This window comes from Sylvia atricapilla, chromosome 9, assembly GCF_009819655.1.
Source record: "Sylvia atricapilla isolate bSylAtr1 chromosome 9, bSylAtr1.pri, whole genome shotgun sequence".
In the NCBI taxonomy this organism is placed as follows: domain Eukaryota; kingdom Metazoa; phylum Chordata; class Aves; order Passeriformes; family Sylviidae; genus Sylvia; species Sylvia atricapilla.
In genome coordinates this window covers 8,223,630-8,246,814 of record NC_089148.1, presented here as the reverse complement: position 1 = coordinate 8,246,814, position 23,185 = coordinate 8,223,630, and the positions used below count along the sequence as shown (strand labels likewise).

Here is a 23,185-nt window from a genome sequence, read left to right as displayed (position 1 = left end):
TTAGAAGACACAGAGCTCCCAACATGTCAGAGGATCACTAACTCCTGGTACTCAATCATCAAACACCTCTCTAGCACGCAGCACCTCATTCCCCCACTCTTTCTGCCTGTGTCTTGCAGTAGACAAGCACAACACAGACAGTGAATTTGGGAAATAACTGCTGCACCTTCTGTAGACCATGAGATTTCCTTCCTGGGGGTGTGCCCCCTGCAACATTGCCCTTTCTCCCACACTTCAGTCGACAAAGAGCTGAGCTCAGCAGAACCAGCGAGGAAAAGCAATCATTCACATTGAAATGAGCACCAAAAAAAAAAAAAAAATACAATCAGCAAACTCCAAAGCTATTTTTGGTGTGCAAACTCCATTTACATTTTCCTTTTTGGTAAAAATCCCAAACTTTCAGCATACAACATTCCAAAATTTCCCCCCTTTTTTCTTTTATCCTCAATCATAATAACAACTAGTGCTTGACAAAGACTGCCTATTTTTAATTTCCTTTGTGAACTGACTCCAGGCTGCCTATGATTTTCTCCTGCCTGGTCATTATTCAAAGCTAAATGAGTGGCTAACCAATTTCTGCAAGGAATTCTTTGTCTGCAGATTCTTCAGCAGCAGTTTGTTTTGCATACACAAGGCTGGAAATCCTGATTGTTTGATTTGGACAGGTGAGCCACACAGGGCTTTTCTGGACCCATGTTACTCTAGAACTGCGGTTCTGGTTATGGAAATATTCCAGCTTGGAGTCAGCTCAGGCTTTTGGGGGATACCCCTTGCCAGTGAAATCCTTTTGCTAGAATATTCTGCCTGATCTGGCCAAAAAGAAGCAGGCAAGGAAGGAAATGGGTTATTGTGCAGCTCTTGCTCCCCAGCATGATCCTGGCTGGGGGGACTCTACCCAAGGATGCTTCCTCCGCTCATCCAGCAAGCCCTGGCCCAGCTTGGAGCAAACATAAAGTCAAAGCAGTCTGGTTTGTGCTGGAGCAGGTCTTCACTGCCAGGAGCTCTCCTGCAAGGAGCAGGCAGCTTGTGCTGGGGACAGGGAGGGCTTACCTCGCACGACTGGATGCAGTGGATGACAGAGGGGTCTGGATGCCACTGCAGCCTGCCCGTGCACACGATGTTCTGGGAGAGAAAGAGAAGACAGCAGTTAGGCCAGGTGGATGAGGCACGGAAACAGCCAGCAGTGCTTTCTGAAGCTAAAGGGTCTCCTACAACAGGAACACACAGACCAGGGTACATTGTTCAAGGCAGAGGCCAGATACACACACACTTGTGTGGGAGTATATGTAGATGTATATTGGTTGGACTTGCTGATCTTGAAAGTCTTTTCCACTCTTAGTGATTCTGTGTTTCTATATTGATACAAAACTGGAAGAGGACAAAGGGAAAGGACAGGGACTACCTGAGAAGTGGGTTTGGCTGGCAATGCCACCATAATGTCTGACTCGGCCAGGAGCTGCTGCTGGGGATAAGCCACAAGAGGCTGAAGTCTACCCTTGTGTCTCTGTGTGATGCTGAATTCACCAGCTTCTCAGCTGGTCATCACTCAGTGCCTACAACAATTGGCTCAGGCTCTAAAAACTGCATCCTGGGAGGACTCATCTCCCCAGACCCGACTTGAAGGAGATACACCAGAATCACAGTCACTGTGAGGTTCTCACAAGACACAGACTCAGCTGTTGCAGCCAGATGGACACAAGAGCGAGATGTGAAGGGCTCGGTTTCCCGGCCCTGGAACACATTGCCCTGCTCATTTAGCTGGGGTTTGTGGGGAACACTCACGATTACACAGGGGGAAGAGAAGCCCCACCGCACATGCAATTTCCTCCTTGTAAAGCTCAGGCAGGCTTTGAAATCTGAGGCCCCATAAAACGGCGTCTGGCCTGTGAAAGTGTCCTAGGATGCCCTTCACAGCACAGGAATTGCACAGAGGGGTGTTTTCTCCCAGCTTCTTGTTTGATATGTTCAGCAGCAGGAAGACCAGCTCCAGCATTCCCAGGTGGCACGGCAGGTAGGGATGGGCCAGCTCTGCCCACACAGACCAGCTGCAGGTCTTTCTGCAGCATCTTTGGTCAAGACCGTGATGAGGCTGAAGCAGGATGAGGTCCTGGTCCTCGTCAGCTAGTGCAGGGACAGCAGTCCCAGAGAGAGCCAGCCTAATGGAACAAAGACTGGGGAATTGCAGAGCCCACCAGCTCCTGCTCAGCCAAGAGGATGTGTGCATCCCAACCCCATGGAGTTGCTTTGTATGTGGTTGTTGTGCAACTCGGATGCCATTTTAGCATACTCATATTAGTATACTTGTATTCCAGGCTGGGAAATAAGGGCGGAGAGACAAACCTGCTCAGCTGTGGGATGCAATGAATCAGAGCTGAAAGCAAAACAGGACTGTGCCTTCTCTGAGCGGCCTCTGCAGTTCACAGTGTTGTTTTGCCCCATCCTCTCCATCTCATGGAGCATGGCAGCTCCTGGGAACAGCAAACTGTTGGAAGCTTGGGGGAGCCAAGCGGGGAGCAGAGACAGAAGCCAGGACAGAGAGGAAAACAAGATGGTCCAGGGAGAGAGCTCCTGGCAAAGGACAGACCTCCTTCTTAAAATAGCGTCTCCTCTCTCTCCTCCTCCCCTCTGCAAAATGCCTCCCTTGCACGAAAGCCTGCAGTGGTGGTGAAAGGGAAGCTGAACGCCACTGCCTCAACGGGCCAAGCCATCTGATCCCTCAAAGGCAAGGACTCCTTCCAAGGCTCGTGCTTAACCATCCCACATGCCCCAGGCATCCTCACCCCCCCCGGCAGCCGGCCGCTGTGGGTCTGATTCAAGGCAAGGCACAGTAGTATCCACAGGCATGATCCTGGGCCTCCTGCGGCTTCCCAGGAGGAGGAGAAAGCATTTGGATGGGAGCACTGGCTCCTGGGAAGATTGTTTGCTTTTCTTTGTTCTACCTCCTTCCTTATACATCTCGTTTTTATTTCAAGAAATATTACCCCGGCAGAGCTGCTTCTTGGTAAAGTCGTGCCATGAGGATCCAAACTATTTGAGCTATTTGAGCTGCTTTGCCTACAAAATGAGTAAGAGGTGGGGAGGGAAAGGCTCCCCTGTTCCAGCAGCAGAGGCACCCGGCTGGCCAGCGGGTCCTGGCAGCTGGAGACACCTTTCAGCTGACAGTGCCCTGCCTCTTCCTTGGCAGGGAAATGCCTGCCTAGGATTGCATCTTCACTGCCAGATAACTGGGGACCCAGGCTTACACTTTACCAGAGGCAGCTTTTGCTCTCCCAGCACACTGGCTGACAATAAACAGCAGCTTAACAGGTTTAGGCACACAGTACATCCTGAAAAATCAGTGGGATTCTTGCATTCAACTTCATACATTGTGGTATCCTGCAATTCCTTGAAAGCTGGCTTGGGAATTGATAACTACGCTGAACTTTGGTATAGGAGAGCAGCAGAATGTGTAATAGCATCTGCTGCTTGTCTTTACAAGTCTTACCCTTCTTCACCTGAGGCAGAGATTTTGGGTTAGAACACCAGATGGAGAGGGAAGGAGGTTCCCTCTCTAATTTGCCAGCAACTCCCCTGCTGGAAGAATTCATCTCCCCTTTTACCTGGACTCTGGTGGGCTGCAGCCGGTGATCCATGGTCTCAGCAGTGACATTTTTGGGCAGTATGACAGGGTCACTGGGAGGAATGACACAGGAAGGAATGCACACAGCACCTGTGGGAGGAGGAAGAGCCTTGAGGACCTTACCAGGAGCCAGGCATCAATGTCTTGCAGGATGCCACCACTGATGGTAGAGACAGACATAGAGGGGACTCTTTTCCTCCCAGCCTGGGATAGCAGTTCCTTCCCCAAATCCTGAATTAACCACAAGCCTACAGGAGTTGTGCCCAATTCTCTTCTCCCAGATGAATGGAAAACTGAGCACAACCTAAAAGAAATATTCCAACCTTGATGGCAGGACATGGGGCCCAGCATTAAAATAAGTCTGGCCTGAGTGTTAGGTGATATTTGCTGACATGTTAAGAAGCATCTTTCATAATTTTTCTACCACAGAGAATTCCCACTGCCTTCCCATGACCCAGGAAGAAAAAAAAAAGCTGCAAAAACCACCTTGGAAAAACAGGTGGGATCCCAGCTCTAATCCTAGCCTCACATCAGGTCTGTCCTGAGCTTAACCTCAGTAGTCCCTGTCATCAGACTGTCCTCAGCCTGGTTTGACCAGACTGGGATGGCTGGTGTGTTTTCTTCAGAGTAATATGGGCTGTGCTCCAGCATCCTTTCTAGTGGGATGCTAGACCAGATGCAACAACCATGGCTGAGTGTTGCAGCTTTTCCTGAAAGCACAAGGCAACCAAGTCCTGCAGACAGAAATGGATGATGCGGTCCCTCATCTGGTGAAAGTGCCCTGTTACACTCAGTTGTCACTGCAGCTTTTATGGCTTTTATCTAGGACTTGTCACAAGAACCTCGCAAACACCAACAGTAGTAGCAAGTGGAGAGACCTCAGGAAAGATGGAGGGGTACAGATCAGGAAAATGAATACAAAGAGCTGGGTTTGTCCTAAAGACAATCCCTGCTGCTTCTGAAAAGAGAGATGCTTAATGGTGGAGACAGCTTTAGATTTGGGTGTTGCCCAAGAGTACAACCAGGGTGACCAAAAGGCTAAAGCCACCCCTGGCCCTGTGTTTATAAACACGATGGATGAAAACACAGGATTTTAATTTTTTTTCTTTTTAGTGGGAATTTGTACAGGACGAGTCATTGTGATTATCAGCTCTCTGGGATGACTGAGTCAACACAAAATTTGGTTTGCATCTGCCCTTACCTATGCCATGGCCCTGCTCACACTTGTACTCCACAAAGTTCAGCTCCGGGGGGGGTGGGCAGGTTCCCCTCAAGCTCTCACACAGTTTGAACTCCTCTGTCCACAAGCCCTCCTTGGTGCAGACGATGGGAACCTGCATAGCAGAGGGAGAGCAGCTGGCATTACATACCCTGCCCAGCCACAGTCCATCTCCGGGGTGCAAGGACATCCATCCCACCAGCCCCATCCAGAGAAAAGTCCCCCAAGGCAGCTGGGCTGCAGCCATCTGGTCCAGCCTATGTGCACTGAGCAGAAAGCCAATTGTTTCCCAGCTGCTGCTGGATCCCACCAGAAGGAATCAGCCACTTTTTTTGACTAGACCCTTTCCAAATGTTGATAAGATACCTGGGTGGAAGAGCTGGCAGGCAGCAGCCTCCAGGTCCAGGGAAGCCCCTTGGTGAGCACAACTGCCTAAGCAAGCTTGCCCATCATCCCAAGTGAATGCTTTCACAGCAGCTCCCAAAACCTACTGGAAACCCCCTACATTTTGACCCTTTTCACCCAAGATAAGCCAGCTGGCTTAGGACCACTGCTTTCCAGACAAGGTCCCCAGGGAGCAGGTGAGCACCCCCAGGGAGCAGGTGAGCGTCCCCAGGCAGTGGTGCACAAGAACAGCTTTGGGCTTGTAGAGGGTCTGCTCTTTGGTGGTAAAAGGATATTTGGCCTTGGGGATGGGTCAAACTGCTGCAGGGCCCCTCTACATATCAGGGCACAGGGAGCCCTGCAGTTGGCAGATGCTCTGAAACACCAGGTGTGGTCAGAGGCATGGCTGCCTCCCCCCAGACACTCACCTGCTGTCCCTGCTGCTCACAGTTGAGGACACACTGGCTGTCCAGCTCGAAGCCCTGGGTGCAGTTGTACATGCCCTCGAAGACAGGGGGCGGGGGCTTGCAAACCACGGGGACACAGTGTCCCTCTTCCCACTGCCCACTCTCCAGGCACTGGACCTTCAGGAACTTCCTGGGGAAACACACACACCAGACTGGCCTGAAGAACCCCAAACACTGCACCTTGGCTGCACCAGGCACCCCACAGATATCAGGAGCAGACTGAAGACATCTCTCCTGGAGGACAATCACACCTCCCACATGTAGGACTTTCCCATACCATACAATCCCTCCCCGTGGGCATGCCTTCCAAATGCCTTCCCCATGCTTAAACAGGACCTTTTTTTTCCTCCCTGGGGGGATTGCAGTGATCTAGGAGCACTGCATGCACGTCCCTTGCACTCACCATCCCACTGCTCCCCACCTCTTGTGGTGCCGCCTAACCATTCCTCCCACAGTCCCTGCAGGTCCTGGTCTGCTTTGTCCCACCGCCAGTAGCTGCATATTTTGCCGGATGGAGTTTGCCTCCACCAGTAAATCCTCTGGCCTGTGCCCAGCTGCTCCTGAGGCTCCTCTTTGCACTCCAGCCAGATCTGTCAATCCTGCTCTCACCAAGGGGCTGCTGTGCTGCTGCAGACCAGTACCACCCTATGCTGCTAAAACAGCCCAGACACAAACTACTTGTCAAGAAAAGAAAGCAAGAAAAAGTCCAAGAGTGGAGCCTACAAACTTTTCAGTCACCTGTCCCTGACAATGATAGAGACACATCATCTTTTACCACAGAGGCATCAAAGCTGGTGAGGCATCAGACTGGCCAAGGACTACTCTCAGCAGAGGACACGTCACTGCCCTGATGGGCTTTACCTGAGCCAGAGCTGATTCCTCCATCCTTAATGAGACTTTTCGCCCAGCTCCTGTCCTCCTTTACTAGACAGCACAGTGCAGCTGCCTGCCCCTGCCCTCTCCCACCACAGGTGCCAGCAGGCAGGCCTCCAGGCACCACGTCAGGGAGTTTATAGCCTGCCACAGGTATGTGGAGGGGGCCACCAGGGGTTAGAGAAACCTCTGGGGGAAGGCACTAAATTGCCCTTTATTCTGAGAGGCAGCAGATAGTGTGAGGCCACCCATGTGCCCCCTAACACCTGGTGAAGGGTCATGACATCATGGGGCCACCCAGCTGTGCCTCCACACATAGTGCAGGTTCACACAACCTGGAGAAGCAAGGGGATCCCATTTGCACCATCCCCCACTGCCAGACCAGGGGTGTTCCCTGCCAGATTTCTGCTGGGAGCTCCTGGATGAGACATGTTAGAGGTTTTTGCAGCATTCTCATATTTTAAAATACTTGCAGCTCTTGGAGAGACCCCTTTTCCCTTCAGAAATCAGGGATCTGTTTTTTCTCAAGACTGTATAAAGGGGCAGTGGGCTCCTGCCAAGGTGAACAGGGCTCCAGCAGCTAACACAGGAGTAGGGAATGGGACACAGGAAGTCCACTGGCACAGTGCTCTGCACAGATCTTCCCTCCAGCCCAGCTGAAAAGTGAGGATGGCTGTGGTGTGAGCAGTGATGGTTGCCACAGTATCACCCCTACAGCAGCAGCCTTGAATTAACTGAGGCAACTGCAGCTATGAAGTATTTCAGAAAGCTGGTGAGGTGGAGAGACTCTGGATTCCATTGTAGGCATCTCTGGTTTCAGTCCATTCCTCATTTAACTTTCTTGTTTGCCTACCCTTTCCATGAGGATGATAGTCACTGCTTCGCAAAGATGTTCCCATCAGACTTTGCCTTCTCCCAAATCTAACGGAATGCTTTGTTCTGCCCAAGTTTAAAGGTAAGCAAGGACACATGCCAAGAAGTACTAATCCATGTTGGATATCCAGCTCTGCAAGTAGCATTTTCCCTTTCTTGAACTTCCTGGCTCACAGGGTGTGGATCCAGCTGTAGAACTTGGTGGAGGTAAAGCACTGGGGGTTATGGAGGCAGAAACAAACTGGTAGTGTGAAGTCACTGCAACAGCAATACCTCAAGCACTGAGCAAACTCCTTTAAAGACCAGGAGCATTCCAGCCACATGTGACTTTTCACCAGCCAGTGCACCTCCCTGTTGCTCTCCAAAGCATGGCAGAGGCCCTGTGCCCAGGAAGGCCTGGGGAGATGGGTCAAGCTTGGAGAGGACACGCTGTGGCAGCTGCAGTTTGCTCAGGTGCAGGCTGTGGTTTGCAGCCCCATCATCCTCACAGGGGCTCCTCGTTTTGATGTGGTGCTGGAGTGACCCCAGTCAGAGCCAGCACCGTGCATGGCCTCTCACACCTCTCCCCCAAACCTGCACCCCTCAGACCACCTTGCTCTGAGGCTCAACCCACTGACAGCATCCATCCAGGGACTTCAAACACAGTTATAGCCCAGGCTGACCTGGGGGTAGAGGGTGGGGAGAGGACCACTCCCACATATATGAAATAAGCAGTTCACATGGAAGCATGGAGAAGCTTTTAAAAAAAAAAAAAAAAAAAAGTATACATACAAATACACACAACTTCACGGGAGCTTGAAATTTCTGGACCCTCTCCCACTCCCCAACTTCTTCTGATCTGGGTTAGTGGCACTTCTTGACAATTAGCAAGGAAGCCAGGAAAATTGGAGTCGACCCTCCAACCAACCAGGCAAGCCTAATGAACAGAGGAGGCAAAGGAGAGGTCTGAGGCCAGCAAGGGCTGTATCTGAGGTGAAGGCACCAGCACTTGCCCAGCTCCAGGAGGTGAACATGTAAAGCCTGGAAGGGATCCAGCCGTCTTCTGAGGCAGCCAGCTTGGCAGGGAGAGTAGGTTTGCTGTGCAGGAATGGTGACAAATGAACCTAAAGCTGCTAGGTGTGTTGTGGTTGTTGGCTGTGTTTACCTTTTATCTGGAAGGAGCAAGATATAGGCAGGGGCAGTGAGTGCTTTTGTGCCCACCACACACTGCAGTGCTCCTGGATTGGGCTGTCCTGCTTGCCACACTGTGAACTTTGGGTTTTTTCCCAGTCCCCAGTCTGCTAATTCCTTCCAGCCCCCATTTTCTCCTCCACATTCTCCCACCTCCTCTCCTTTTTCCATGGTCTCTGCTGTTTTTGAACAGGGAGAGGAGGAAGAGGGGCTGACATCTCCACGGAAGCTCACTGAGGACTGTGCTGGGCTCCACTGATCTCTGGTCAAAATGCAGGCTGAGACTTTCAAATTTGCCTGAAAATACCAAAGTGGTTCTTTTCTTCATTCCCTCAAGCTAGCAGAAGGAGCTCACAAAGGCACCTTTGAGATCTCTAAATCACTTCCCTCCAAGGAATCGTCCCACAATGGGCAAGTGAAAAAGTCCCCTGAAAGCTCTGACGCTTTAGGTCCCCAAATTGAGAGCATCCTCTCAACATTAGAGTGCTCCTCTAAAGGCTCTCCTAGCTATTAGCACACAATCATGGAATTGCTTTGGGTTGGAAGGGACCTCAAAGATCATCTTGCCATCGACAGGGACACCTTCTACTAGACCAAGTTTCTCCAAGCCCCATTCCAACCTGATCTTGTCTATTCCTCTCAGAGATCTGCTTCAGATGGCACTTCATGCTGGAAGCAACAGCAAGAAGCATTGTAGGGGTGATGTCCTATCCCCCCAAAGTATCTGACCCCTGACTTCCAGACCAGCACTTTTCAATGCTCAGCTCTGGGTGGTGCTGAACCATTCTCCTTGACAGTCCACATCTTTGTGTGATCCAGGTGGTGAGTTGGCACTGCCATGGAACAGGTTCTGCCTAAATCCAGAAAGCTCCCATCACAAAGCACAAATGCATATGTTAAGTTCCCCTTATTCCCCTTACTTTGGAATTAGAAGTGAAGTAGTTTGGCAGCTGGAAGTCAGGCTGTTATGTGGCCTCTTCTGGCTGTTAACAGATCTCCTTTAGGAAGAGTCAAAGAAGCTTTACCCTTCATATCAGCATTGTAAGTCAGATCAACCTGCCAGCAGGAAGGCAGCAACTTTCTGGCAGGATCTTGATTACACAATCAGTATTTCATCAAGGATCCCTTGTTGACAAGCAGTGATTCCCCGAGGGCCTTTCCTCACCCAAGTTAATAGACAAAAGTATCTCCAAGACAACTGATTTCTTCATCCCCTTTCTCTTCCACTTAAACTATGGGAAATAAATTTCAACTATGACCTCAGTCTCTTCTAAGCATCCTTACTGCTCCTGCAGTAAAATTCAACCAAGAAATAAAAAGTGAGGTAATTGCATGAACATCTGTGTCCAAGATTATCTTCAGTTGCAGAGACAGCTGGATCCCAAACACAGTTCAGGCTGGCATAAGGTGGGCAACTCCATGTGAGGAATAAAGCTAGAGCTAGAAGAATAATTCAAAGAAAGCCTGACTATATTTCCAAGGGTGAGCTAGTTAGTGGGTATGAGGAATCTTCGGTGTCAGCCACAAATTATGCTTGACTTTTGTCCAGTATAAAGTACACACGGAGGGTCTTGCTTCTTGATCTACGTTGACACCTGTATGGCACTAAATCCTTTAGCAAGTGCTTGCTGGGTTGGTGGACAAAGGGGGAACAATAGATCAAGAATTTAGTTTCCTGAACCCAGAGAGACAGCAGAAGACCCCAAAAACCTGATGTCCAAATCACCAGCTCAGACTCTACTTTCACACCAGCACATGAGGAAACTGTAACCTCATCAGTGTTGGTTGCTTCCAGAACACCCCAGCACCTCACTTTCTCCAAAACTGGCAGAGACCAACCTCTCACTTTGACATCTCCCACTCTCTCCTTGCCAGGGCTGAGACAGCAGAAGGATTTCCAGCAATCCTGGAACTGTCTTAATGTCTTAGAGCTGCTACACCACACCAAGGGGTTTGTACTCGTGCTGTGTGTACACCAAGAGCTCCTGATGAGACTGTGCAATAACTTTTACAAGTCCAAGGAAAGGTTTTTGCTTGGGCTGGGCCACTCACATAGGAGTTAATCTGCGTGATAGGAAAGCAATACTTTTTGTGGTTTTGTCAATGTGTATTTTTTGTATTCCACCATCAGAGATGTCTGATGAAAAAGCAGCAATTGCAAAGGGAAAAACGCAATGTCAATGTGCATTGCTACGAAAATCTACTCCACTTTGCATGATTTCCCTTGACTTGTCTCACAGGCTGTTCAGACCCATATGGAATTTACTCACACAGAGGAGCCTCAGGATCTCCCAGGGGTCATCATTTTTACAGCAGTTTGCTGCAGCAGGACAGAGGGGGCCAAACTTTGCAAGCTGAGTGGATGTGTCTGAATGCCCAGTGCCTGAAGCACTACAGGCACAAAAGCTGCTCTAGAGTTTTCAAAGCAGTCCATGTGATCACTGCCATAATCATCATTTGCTCAGCTCCCTTTGGCCCAAGAAATGCTCCTAACACTGTGAAAAGCTGTTTACAGAAACCACTTCCTTCATTACAAGGCAAGAAATTTGGCAACTGCTTCCCACTACACAACAACTCTACCCCAGAGCAAAGAAGAGATGAAGTCTGCATCCAATTAAAACTGGAAGGGGGCATTAAACAATTAACACATAATTACCTGATTTGGGCTAGAATCAAGACTCTAGGGAGGACCTAGCCAGCTCCAGGGAATCTTTAGTGACCAAACCAAATGTGGACTTTGACTGGAGGTGTCACAGACAAAACACTGCTTTACCCCCCAGCATCGAGATACTGGCTGAGAGCAGGGCTAGTGAACCACCAGGAATTTTTCCCTGAAGCATCAGGAAAAATCTTCTCCCATTGAAATGCCAATACTAGAGATTACGTATAGCCAAGAGGCACAGTGGGTGAGATGTTAACCCTGACAGAAGGCAGCCATTCGTCCTTACAGTACCTCTGCTCTATGTTTTATCACTTTTAGGAAAGACAGAAGCCCCAGGAACCTGCCGACATCTTGTAAATGTCTAATTGCCTGGGAGTCTGCAAACACTTGGTTTGGTGCTTAACTTTCACAGAGTGACAAATAGGTTGAGGTGCACCAGAAGATCTGCTTGTTTCATGTGAAAGTACTTAACACACTTGTGTGTGCAACAGCACCTTGTTCCCACCAGGTTCACCTAGACCAGGGAATGCCTCTTGTATTTCAAGAAGTATGATCAGAGCAAGCTGCTCTGCCTTCTACCTGACTGAGCCAGGTCTTCGAGACTGTCATTGTCCTATCACCTCTGCTCCTTGTGCACACTGGGAAGAGGAAAGAAATGGTGATAAGAGACCTGCCACAGACTTACTTCTTAGGCTTGTCTGCCGTGCTCTCGGCCACGTGGTACCCAGGCTTGCACTTGTATCGACAGACTGAGCCCACGTCGTGGTTCCCCTGCAGGCACTGAGGCACCAGGAGCTTGGCGTTGGCCACGGCGGGAGGCATGTCACACTCCAGCTTGCAATAGGCCTCGGGCAGCGACCAGAGACCATCCTCCAGGCAGGTGAGCCACTGGTTTGTTCCTGAGCCCAAAAGAGAAGCAGTGTGTGGGGTTACAGCTGAGCCAGGAACGGAGCCCTGCCGAGGGGAGTTCAGAGCAACCAGCACAAGTCCTCTTGTTTGAGTATTGTATGTTTGGTATACTGATACCAAAGGGGGCGACAAACACAAAGACTGTGGACATCATCGCCTGCTTGGTCAGGCTGTAGCCTAAAACACTTGAATGCAGATGAAAGTATGGCAGGGTCAGCTTCTGGAGGCTGGAGAAATTATCTTGGTTCTGCAAATCTCCCCAAATCTTCCCCTTAAACTTGCCCTCTTTTGTGGTGCCTCAGGGTAGCAAGGGGCCTTTGTGTAAGACAGCACCCTGTCTGAACAGCATTCGGTTCAGCCCACCTTCATTCTCCCCAAGGGCTTTTTGCAGCTTGTCCTTACCTACTCTGATCAAGCTGACATACCCTACTAGAGATGCACTGCAAGATCATAGAATCACGGGATGGTTTGGACTGGAAAGGACGTTTAAAGGCCATCTAATCCAACCTCCCTCTGCCATGGGCAGGGACACCATCCACCATGTCAGGCAGCTCAGAGCCCTGCCCAACCTGGCTGTCAATATTTCCAGGGATGGGGAACCCACCATCTCTCTGGGCAACCTGAGAGTCAGGAGGATGGAAAATGCCACAAAGACAGATGTGGAAGGTTTCACTGGTGTGACTGGGAACTCAAACCACCCATCATTAGAGGTTTGGGTTAAGTTTTACAGCCTAGCTCTTTGTTGTCCCTGATAGACCCAGCTAAATGGGTGGCCAAAACTGCACAGCTCTGGATGCCTGCAGGAAGTGCCCAGGACTAGATCATCCACAGGGTGTGGATAATGGATAGTTCATTGGGAACTGATGAGCAAGAAAAAAAGCTGGACTGGAATGAATGGGACTCTTCCTAGTGAGAGGTTTGGATCAGCATGTTTGTGGTGCAGCCAGGCTGCTCTACAGTTCCTTCAAACATCACTTTCTTTTTACAGAAACACTTTTGGGGCAGGGAGAAGACCACATCTCTACTAAGCTCCTGTGTTCCTGATGGGTCAAAGCTGCCAGGGGTCATCACCCACTCCAAGCGCCACACAGCCATATCATTCTTTCTTTGCCTATTCTTCACATTTATTAGCATCAACAGCTTGCTTGTCAGGATGTAAGTCTTGGGGGGGAACAAGCATAGAGCATGTCCCTGCCTCAGTGGCTCAGTTGTGTCAGCTGGACTCTAAGGTTTTACTCACGTGGCTTGGCAGCCTTGGCCAAGCACCTCCAGCCATCATGCTGGAAGCCACCCAGGGGCCCATGGAGGGGACACCTTCCCACTGAGGGAGCCCATGGCAAACCTCCCAGTGACAGCAGCAGGACCAAGAGGCAGCTGTGCGTGAAAGATCAGATTAAAGCTCTGCCCTCAGTTGACCAACCCAAGGCAATAGGCATCAGGTCCTGCAGAATTTGTGTTGCTGAGATGACATTTGCATGCTACCCATTGATCAGCTCACTCTGGGGATCTGCCACCATCCTCCCTGTCATGAAATGAGACCTTAATTCTCTGCAGTTTTTGCTCCTTAGATTTAACATTAAAAAAAAAAAAAAAGTAAACAATTCTCATACATTTCAGCTATAAATGTCTCCATAAAATAGGGCACCCATTAAAATGATTTGTTGTATGTGACTTTTCAGAGCAAAGGCACTGGTGGAAACTCACAAAGTCCCAATGATTCAAGCTGTCAAGGCAATTACCCCTGAAATCCCATCCAGCTCAGCCCTTGCATAGACAGAACAGTAGCTCTCTTTCTCTGACTTTGCTTGAAAAATTCCTGCGGCTACTGATGGAGTCGGCAGAATGAAAGCCAGGCCATGGTGTGTCTGGGTGGTGAACATCTCCCAGACTGCTCTACAGCTGTGGGTATCAGTCTCTATGGCTTTATACAGCCCCAGGCCCCCTGAACCACAGGCTTTCCCACAGCCACCAGGCACAGAGCCACTTCTGGCTCTCTGAAGTCCTCTCTGTCTGCCTGCATGCCTCTTGTCTCCATCACCGTAACACCGGGGGCTGGACCAGTTATCAGGAGAGGACATTGCTACACCCTGAGGTGGATGGATAAGGGCTGCCTGCCAGGGGATGGGAGTCAGAGGGAATTATCCCCACACTAGGATGTCTCTGCTCCAGGGGGAGGGATACCCATCATTTCGGGAAGTATCTCAAGAGCCCATCCAGCTGGCAAATCCAGAAATTCCAAGTAGCAACGCTCTGTTTGAACTGCTTGGGACAGGCACAGAAAGATGGCATTTAAAAGGGTGGTTAAATGCCTTGACACTCCAGACCATACCTTGAAGCTTGGCTGGGAGGATGCAGGAGAAGGAGCATCTCTGAAGGTAGGTGGTCCCCAGAGGGCAGGAGAACTCGGCATTGTACACGTGGGACTGGTCAGGGACATGGCAGTCAACAGGGTCACAGGTCACAGATCTGTCCCACTGTCCTGAACTGCATGTCAGCACCACCTCCTGCTGCAGAAAAAGCAGAGCTCCATCAGACTCCCGAGGAGAGCTTTGATTTACAGGTGTGCCACCACAGAGGAAAGGTCTGGCCCACATTAAAGGATGAGGAGAGCTCTCCAACGTTTCTCCTCCCCTAGTGTGCCCTTTCTCCCCACTCTGGACAACAAATCACTAAGCTCTGACCTGTTCACAGGGACACATGTGGGGTATGAGAGCAGCAAATGTACCTTGGGTTAACAATCCAGCTACTGTGCATGTTACATTGTCTGGATGGTGCCAGTCCACATTAAGGAAAAAAGGAAAATCCCTTCAAGATACACTGAAACCTCTTGAGGTAAGCTGATCCCAGCTCTGTGTGCTGCAATTTCCTCCCCTAAAAGTCAAGTCTTCAACTGTTGTCAGAAAGCTGTTTTTCCCTAAATGTATCAATTCCCTCATGCCTCAGCCCACAGACCCCATTGAAATCTTGTAACGTCATTTAAAGTATGGTCAACATGTGCTACAGGCTTCACCAAAATTGAGTGGTGGATGATGGTTTGCTATGAGCAACCTGGTTTAGTGGAAGGTGTTTCTAGCCACAACGCGGGGGGTTGGACTAAGTGATCTTTTAAAGGTCCCTTCCAACTCCAACTGTTCTATGATTTCCATCCCCTCAGCCAGGGGCTGCAGACCAACATTCCTGACGTCCCTTCACTGCCTGAGGACAGGCACACTGCTGGTACAGCTGAACGTGTGGGACCTACCCTCCCACATTTTGATTGAACCTGGACGTGGTGACTCTGACGGACAACGCTAAATTGGAGACTGGCACTCCCAAGTGTGCAGCAGGCTTATAGTGTAGCTGAACTAGGTGGAAAGTGTGTGCGTTTTCCTGAAAAGAGTTACAAGCCAGACATCGTTGTAATATGACTGGGAGGGCTCAGGGCAGGGCACTTGCAAGCTTCCCTCTGCTGTGACAGCCACTGGGTAAAGCTCTGTTCAGAAGTTTCCCATCTCACTGCCAAACACAGGAAAACTGTCACCCGAGGCAGACTTATTTTGTGTGGTTTCATTTCGGAGAATTGGAACATTTTGTTTTCCCTGGGCAGGCCTTGGCCCACAGACCCGGTGGCCATGTAATTAACAACCTCCCAGTGATGAGCAGTGCATCTCCAGCTGCCCTATTGCACTTCCCAGGGCCCACCTCTGCTCTGGCCAACACTGCAGCACGGGAAACCTGCCTGCCAGGTGCCACAAGCAGATCTCCAAAGAGAGGAAATGTCACCCTGCCGACATGGCCCGACTCGCTTTCCTCTGTCTGCCCCAAACAATTTCACACCCTCACTCAGTCTGGCTCGTAGACCAGCTCAGCTCCAGGGACTCCTTTTCCCCCCTCCAGAAACCTAAGGACAGGACACAATGTGCCTACCCCCCTGTCAAGGTGAGTGCCTGGACCAAGGCACACATCATCCCAGCTCTTCTCAGTCAATAGCTACAAGCTGTGCTGGCTCCTGGTTTTTATGAGGTAACCCCCAACCCTCTGGAAAGTGGGACAAACTCTTTCACGGTGACCTCTGTGCCATTGTTGCAACACAACACAAAGGAAGAAAAGCTCTCTATGCTCTCAGCTCCCTCTAAATATAGCTGCTCTGCAATGACTTCATTTTTTCCTGAGCCACTAACTTCAGCCTTAAGAGAGAAAACATCCCAGGGATGTTTAACTCCCCAAGCAATGTCCATCTGGAGAGCAGAAACCTCTCCCTCTGCTGGAGTGCATCACCTTGACATGGGACAAGCCCTGCAGCAGCTTTTAGCCTGACAGAGCTGTGCTCTGCAAACAACACTGGGCTGGGAGAGCTGGACTACAGCAAGGAAAAGAGAGGGATCTCCAGAGCAGAAACACCAGCCATGAGCACAGGAATCCAGCACAGCAGCTTCACTGAGCTGGGATGTGTTGGGAAAGCAGCAAGAAGGCTGGGGCTGGAGGAACAAAGTAGCCTGTGCTCTTCCCAACCACCTCAAGGTGGTTAAATGTTTTTTATCTACGTCTTGGTCCCAGGGGCCATCCTGAGGCCCACTCACCTCCATGGAGCCCAGCCTCTTCCCACCACTGGAGTGGAGGACAAAGCCCTTTTCGCAGGAGACAGCACAGGCCATGTGCCCTGGGCCATTGGAGCTGCAGTTGAGGGAGGCAGCATGAGCAAGCAGTGGCTGTGTGCAGGTTCCTGATCCCACACAGGCACCGTGGGCACAGCTGTGGAGGAGAACAGAGAAGGGATCAACCAGTGGGTCCCAGAACTACTTCAGCAAGGAAGGGCTCCCTCCAGGCGGCACTTGTGTGGAATGAGTGCTCAGCAGGTCACAGATGCCTAGAGATGCACACTCTCCAGCTTCTCCAAGACTTGAAGCCTTCTGACAATGATGCCAGGAGAGCACATTATCCCAGCTCTGTCTTAGCTGGACTTCATCCCAACCCCACATCTTCCCACCAACCACCACCATGTGCTTTCAAGCTGATGAAAGGAGGCACAGCACAACAATATTCCAAAATTTGTGCTGCTTGCAGAGTGTGCACACAGCCCAGCACCAAAGGGGTTCATTGCAGGTAGACCAAGAGGACAAAAGGAGGAAGGCGACAAGGAGAGGGGAGGAAGAAGGTACATCTTTGTATAACTTTTGAATCAGATACGTCCAACTCTGTATAGGACACTGGAGAGTCCACAGATAATTCTCCAACTGCAAGGAAAGGTTCAGCTAAGAGGAAATCTTTGCAAATATTAGGGAATCATCCATGAGATGTTCTTCAGACTCCGTGTAGTTCCCCTTTATATCCATACAGCTACAACACAGACTGGTGGAAGGGACAAGTTGGATATAACTGGCCCCTCAACCCCACTCCTGTCACCTTCCCCCTCTGCCCTGATTGTGTTCAGCACTTCTGCTCTTTCCCCAGCCCAACACAGCACTCCAAACCCGCTCATGTTGATCTCGTTGGGGTCAAGACCGTCTCAACACACACCTGTCCACCTCTACAGCCTCAACTGTGGCCACCAAGGTGAGATGTAGATAAAGGGAGGAATAACATTCCCCTCAGTACTACTGCAAGTTACAAGAGGTCCCAGGGAAGTCTGTAATACATCACCCACGCCACCTCCTCCTCACTGCAGCAGCTTCCCACTGAGGAGCAGTCATTAGGTACTGATTATTCAAGCATCACAACTCCATAATGAGAACCAGTGTTGGTAAAAGGATTATGGTCTCCATCAGTAAAATGCAGCCAGTCAGTTAATTACCTGGGATGGAACTGGGACAAGACATAGAGCAATACAACAGCTCCCACAGCCTGGTTATCCATCAGCCTGGCTTTATCTGTTACCAAGTGATACAGGTGAAACACCTGATCTCAGCCCTGCTCAGTCAGGGACAGAGGTGCTGCAGCTTCAGGAAAGAACTGGGGATGATACCTTAAGTTTTAGCTTTTATGTATTTCAGACTCTGTACTGCCCAGGGCTGCAGTTCTGAGCCTCACATTCAGTGTCACTCAGCTCTGCACAGAGTAGGTGACAAAACAAATCCTTTTCCTGCTGAACACCAAGGACAACTTTCAGGCCCAAAACTACAAACAATGGTGGGCTGAAGGGAGGAACAAGAAGGATGGGACCTCACAACCTGAAGCTGTAACTGGACAATTAAACTCCAATATGCAAATGGACCAAAACTTATAAAGGCGTAAAACCTCTTGACCTGTCGTTCATTTTGTGACCACTTTAAATCCACCTTGGGTGTAGCCCTGCCCAAGGTGTATCTTAGAGACCTTTCAATAAATACCTACTTATTCGCTAGCTCTGTCCAGTCTCTGTTTCAGGTCAGCCTTCCCAAGGCATCAGTTTTTGGCCACCCAGGGCAAAAGGAGAAGGGCAGGAGCTGTACCTGAAGGCCTTGCTCTTCTCTGCTCCCTGCTTGGCACAGGGCTGCCGGCCATTCCAGGCACTGCCTTTCTCCCAGTGAGGCAGAGGCCTCTGCCTTTTGCCTTTACTCAATGTTTCCAGCCAAGGATGCACAGAGCTAGAAATACCACAAAAGACACACACACAAAAAAAACCCAAGAAAAAAAACCAAAAACACAACAAACCCCAAGAAACCCCAAACTGGTGCCGGTGCAGATGTAGAGAGAACGCAATGTGCTGTTGACTCTGGACAAGTCCACCGAGCCAAAGGCATGGTGGAAACCTGCAGGCCACAGCCCTGAAAGAGCCGGTGGGCACAGGAGGGGACCACAAAGGAGAACGAGAAGAAAGGGGCTGTTTTTTCAATGCAGACCTGTTTATGAAGTGAGAAATGGTTTCAGGGCAGCTGCTGCAAATTCTTTCACTAGCTTATATTTCCATTTGCTTCCTTTTTAAAGAATTTGTTTTACGAGTGCAGCATTTGTCAGGTCATTAGCTTCTGAGGGCATCTGTTACCAATTGTAGCCCTCTCCCCTCCCCTCCCACAGCCACCTTCTCTGGGCAGTTGCTCTGCTCCCTGCCTGTGCCCCTGGCTCATTCTTGCTCCCATTCCTCGTTCCAGCGCCTGGTGATGGAGCTGCTGTCCTAAACTTCCTTGTGTGTTTGCCTCTGGACACTCATGTCATCTTTCCAGCCCTGCTTCTCCATTCCATCCCCTTCCTCATCAGTCATCAGGGTACCTTGTCTGGGGCAGCCTTGGCAGCTGGGACAATGCTGTTATTAAATAACAATTAAATGAGGCGCTAATCCTTTTGAGCGCTACCATTTTGGTTTTCCACCAGCTCAGAAATGGAACCAGCAATGTGCTATAAAGTAGATCAAGATATCAGCAAGTTTCTTATACATTATAAAGGCAAAATGTTACACAGGGTAGTTATGCATAAGAGATCGATAATCACAGGTCATAACAACAAGATATTTTTACGGACATCACATCATGCACATGTTCTGTATGTGCATGGAGATATATTTTAGAAATAATAGAAAAGTTTGGGTTAGAATAATTACCTTCCTCTTTGTCCCCAAAGATGACTAACTTAGCACTGTTTTCTCTGTGACTAACATCCCTAATCCTACAAATACCAACTAGATTTTATTTGGGAAATTATCTGAGACCCATCAGCTCAAGTTCTGAGAAGCTGTGCTCATCCTACACCTTGCTTTGAAGTCTGATGCTACTATTCCAGACCTGACGAGGAGCTCACATAACTGAAAGCTATCTGATTGTCTCAAATATATCAGTAATCTTAAAAAAAATATATCAAATCTACCAATAAACGCTGCCTTGATTGCTTCCTTTATCAGCATGATCACTGCCATCACTGCTGTACTTGGGGCCAGGACACTTTTGAACCTGATGGTGAACAAGTGCAGGTCAAAAGAGAAAAAAGCCCTGTGACCTGGCCTCATCATGATCCACATGCTATGCCAGGGCTCGGGTAAAGTGATGGAATAAATCACAGTTCCCAGACCCTGGAACACCCTAACAAAGGCTGGACAAGGAAATGGTGCAGTTAGCCCAGTTCTGATCTCAGCATGAAGGAGCTCTTTCTGCTTTTGATGATAAATGAAATTCCTGTATCACAGCTGCAAACTCCTGACTTCTGCCCATTTCTGATTCAGGCCATATAAGATGTGGGACAAGCCAATATTTTTTCACTTTTTTTTTCTGCCCGAGACATCAAAAAAAATTTCCACTTCTATCCCAGCATCTTTTGAAGCTCAAACTAATGATTTGTCAGCAACATTTTTACAAAATACCAAGGTTTTTCTTCTAACTTATTTCATGTCAGCACAAGCCTGCACGATGCTCTGGGCTCACCGAGTCCCATAACTTATACATCAAAAGAGAGTTTCAGGCCTGGAAATCTGTGAAATTCTGCCTAGTGATGGCCCTAACTGCTCCAGAACGGTAAGAGCTTTGTTCTGAAATGGAAACAATTCTATAAACTAGAGGAAAACTTTCCCTTTGGGATCCTTCATCCTTCTATAATAAAAGCAGGCAGCCACTACCAGCAACAGAGCATGTTAAGCCACTGGTGGCAAAGCTAATATGGTAACACTACTTTGTTGTGACAAATCCCAAATTCTGAAAAGCTGAAATTTCATGTTTTACAGCAATTACTTAATGCAACACAGAAAACACTGATGGATTTACCCACATCAAACTAAGCCAAGTCAAATGCAGCACAGCTGCCTAAAGTATAATAAATCATCTATACACTGCTGTAGCGTATACTCGAGCTTTCAACCCCAAGATTCTGGTGAAACATCCCTTATCATCAAGCTCCAGCTCTTAACAGCGGAAACTTATGAGTTCTTCTCATGGTGCGAATTTTTTGGGAGAGGGGGTTATAGGAGATGTTGACAGGAAAGCAAAGGCTTTGGCCAAATCTCCTGAAGTTAAAAGTCATCACTGCACATACTCTGGTGGAGTCTGGATTGTAAATGCTCAACATCAGGGAGATAAAAGGTGTTTACCCCAGTGCGGTCTAGCAAAAGAGAATAGCTAGGAAATGAGAAAAGGTGTTTTGGAAATACTTGGGAATGTCTCCCTTCAGGCATGTTTCCCGTGAAGGTGAAAGGTCTGACTTTTCCAGTAAATCTGATGGCAACCATCCTTGTGGGAGCAGGCTGCGTGTACAGACCCAAGGGTGGTGATGCCTCTTGATTACGATCTGCGCTGAGGTTGCCATCTCCAGAAAAGGTGTTTGCTTCTGTACGTGACTCCAAAAGAAACTTGGCAAAAAATAACATCCCTGTGAGTCATCTGTTGTCATCTGCCTCAGAGACAGAGAAAAGGCAGCAGTAAGACACCAAATGACCTGTTGGCCCCTCCGGAGCCATAGTGGCAAAGGGGAAAAAAGATGCAGCAGTAGATAATGTATTTCCAGACAGCTCCTTTCCATTTTTTGTTTTTCCATTTTTGGATTCTTTTGTTGTTGTTGTTGTTCACTACACCAAAATAGTTGTGTAGAGGTACAGAAAATGAGGTTGAATAGGATGTCAGGTTTGGTCTAGTCACCTTTCCCAACCTAAGCCAGGACAGACTGTACCCAAAGAACATCTTTATTCACATCCGATCTCCACAGGAACACACTCTACCTCATTTTCTCATCTTGTCCAGAGGAATTAATTTCTGAGCCACATCCATCACCATGAAAGACATAAAGATAGCAGAGGGATTTCAAAAGAGAGCTGCAAGCAGAAGCCATAGCTGGGCTGCAAGACTTACGCTGTAAGAAAGATTTAAAGAGGAAAAAATATTTATCATAGAGATATCAGAGAGGAGATAGTGAGAGGATCTGACAGCTCTGTACAGACACATGGACATAGAAAAGTTGTCTGCTGGTAGGAGGCATTCAGACCTTTCTGACAAGGACGGAGCAAAAGCAACAACTTTCATCTTGAAATCAGAGGCACCTTCTCAGCAGAGAGGGTTACTGGATATGAGAATAGCACAGCAGGGGAGAGGGTGGACTCATCACCTCCTGCAGCTTGTGACAGGAGATAAGAGAACCTTCTGAAGGATGCATTTAATCCAGTGCCTGTAAAAAATGCCTGTCCCTGTGTATGACAGCAGGAAGGGCAGGGTAGAATGGGGGAGACTGGCTGTAGCAGGAAACTGAGGGCTCTGCTGGCAAACCTGGGGTCTCCCAGGGATTGCTCCTTTCTTCACTGGGCATAGGAACTCACACAACTGATCTGTGTTGTAGCTTACATTTCTTTGATGTGTCAGAGGTCAGCTCTGCTTGGAACAAGTGCATCAGACCAGGTGGCCCATTCCAGGAGGTAACACCAAGCACCCTGGTTGAAAGCTGTTCTGTTACTGTGTTTGACTCAATTTTCACCAAATCGGTGAAAATCTTGTGCTGGGAGATATTTTTTCCCTAGGCAAGACTGGTGGTCTCAAGAGAAAGGCAGAAGACATCTTGAGCATCCCCAAAAAAGCCCATATATAGAGCACTACTCCCAGGAAGCTTATAAGGCTGCAAAGAGCAAATGGGATGAGACAGTCCATGAAATGGTGTCTGGCCCTCCTAGGGTTACCTGTGACTCCTTCCAGCTGGACATTCATTTAAATTTTAATTTCAATTAAAATTAATAACACATTCTTGGCCACTGTGTCCCATTAGCCAGTCAGGACCCACAAGTGCCAGAGGTGTGCAGGCTTTGATGCTGGAGGAGAAGCTCCTCTAGAGGTCTCAAAGGCAGAGGTGAGCCTATTCCCCAGGAAAGGTGGTCATCAGGACCCTGGAAACATAGAATCACTTAGGCTGGAGGAGCCCTGTAAAATTAAGTCTAACCACTAACCCAGCAGTGCCAGGGCCACCACTAACCCATGTCCCCAAGTGCCACATTTACACGGGTATTAAATCCCTCCAGAGACGGGGACTTCATCCATGGGGCACCCTGCGCCAGAGGCAAAGGATCAGAATGTTATGGTCCCTTCCAACTCAAACTACTCTATGTCTCTGTGAAATAAGACACCAGCATGTCTACCCAGGGTGCCCATAAATCTTTA

The 23,185-nt window shown here is 49.0% G+C and overlaps 1 protein-coding gene across 1 annotated transcript in view; it reads right to left on the bottom strand.

Moving 5' to 3' along the window:
* The window catches only part of PAPPA2 (pappalysin 2), a 90,553-nt gene that overhangs the window by 15,274 nt on the left and 52,094 nt on the right, over positions 1–23,185 (bottom strand). The window contains exons 14-20 of the mRNA XM_066324712.1: positions 16,736–16,907; positions 14,506–14,683; positions 11,953–12,166; positions 5,651–5,819; positions 4,821–4,953; positions 3,600–3,709; positions 1,051–1,122 (exon numbers count right to left, since the gene is read on the bottom strand). Coding sequence (XP_066180809.1) covers positions 1,051–1,122; positions 3,600–3,709; positions 4,821–4,953; positions 5,651–5,819; positions 11,953–12,166; positions 14,506–14,683; positions 16,736–16,907 — 1,048 coding nt within the window. The remainder of the gene's footprint in view (positions 1–1,050; positions 1,123–3,599; positions 3,710–4,820; positions 4,954–5,650; positions 5,820–11,952; positions 12,167–14,505; positions 14,684–16,735; positions 16,908–23,185) is intronic.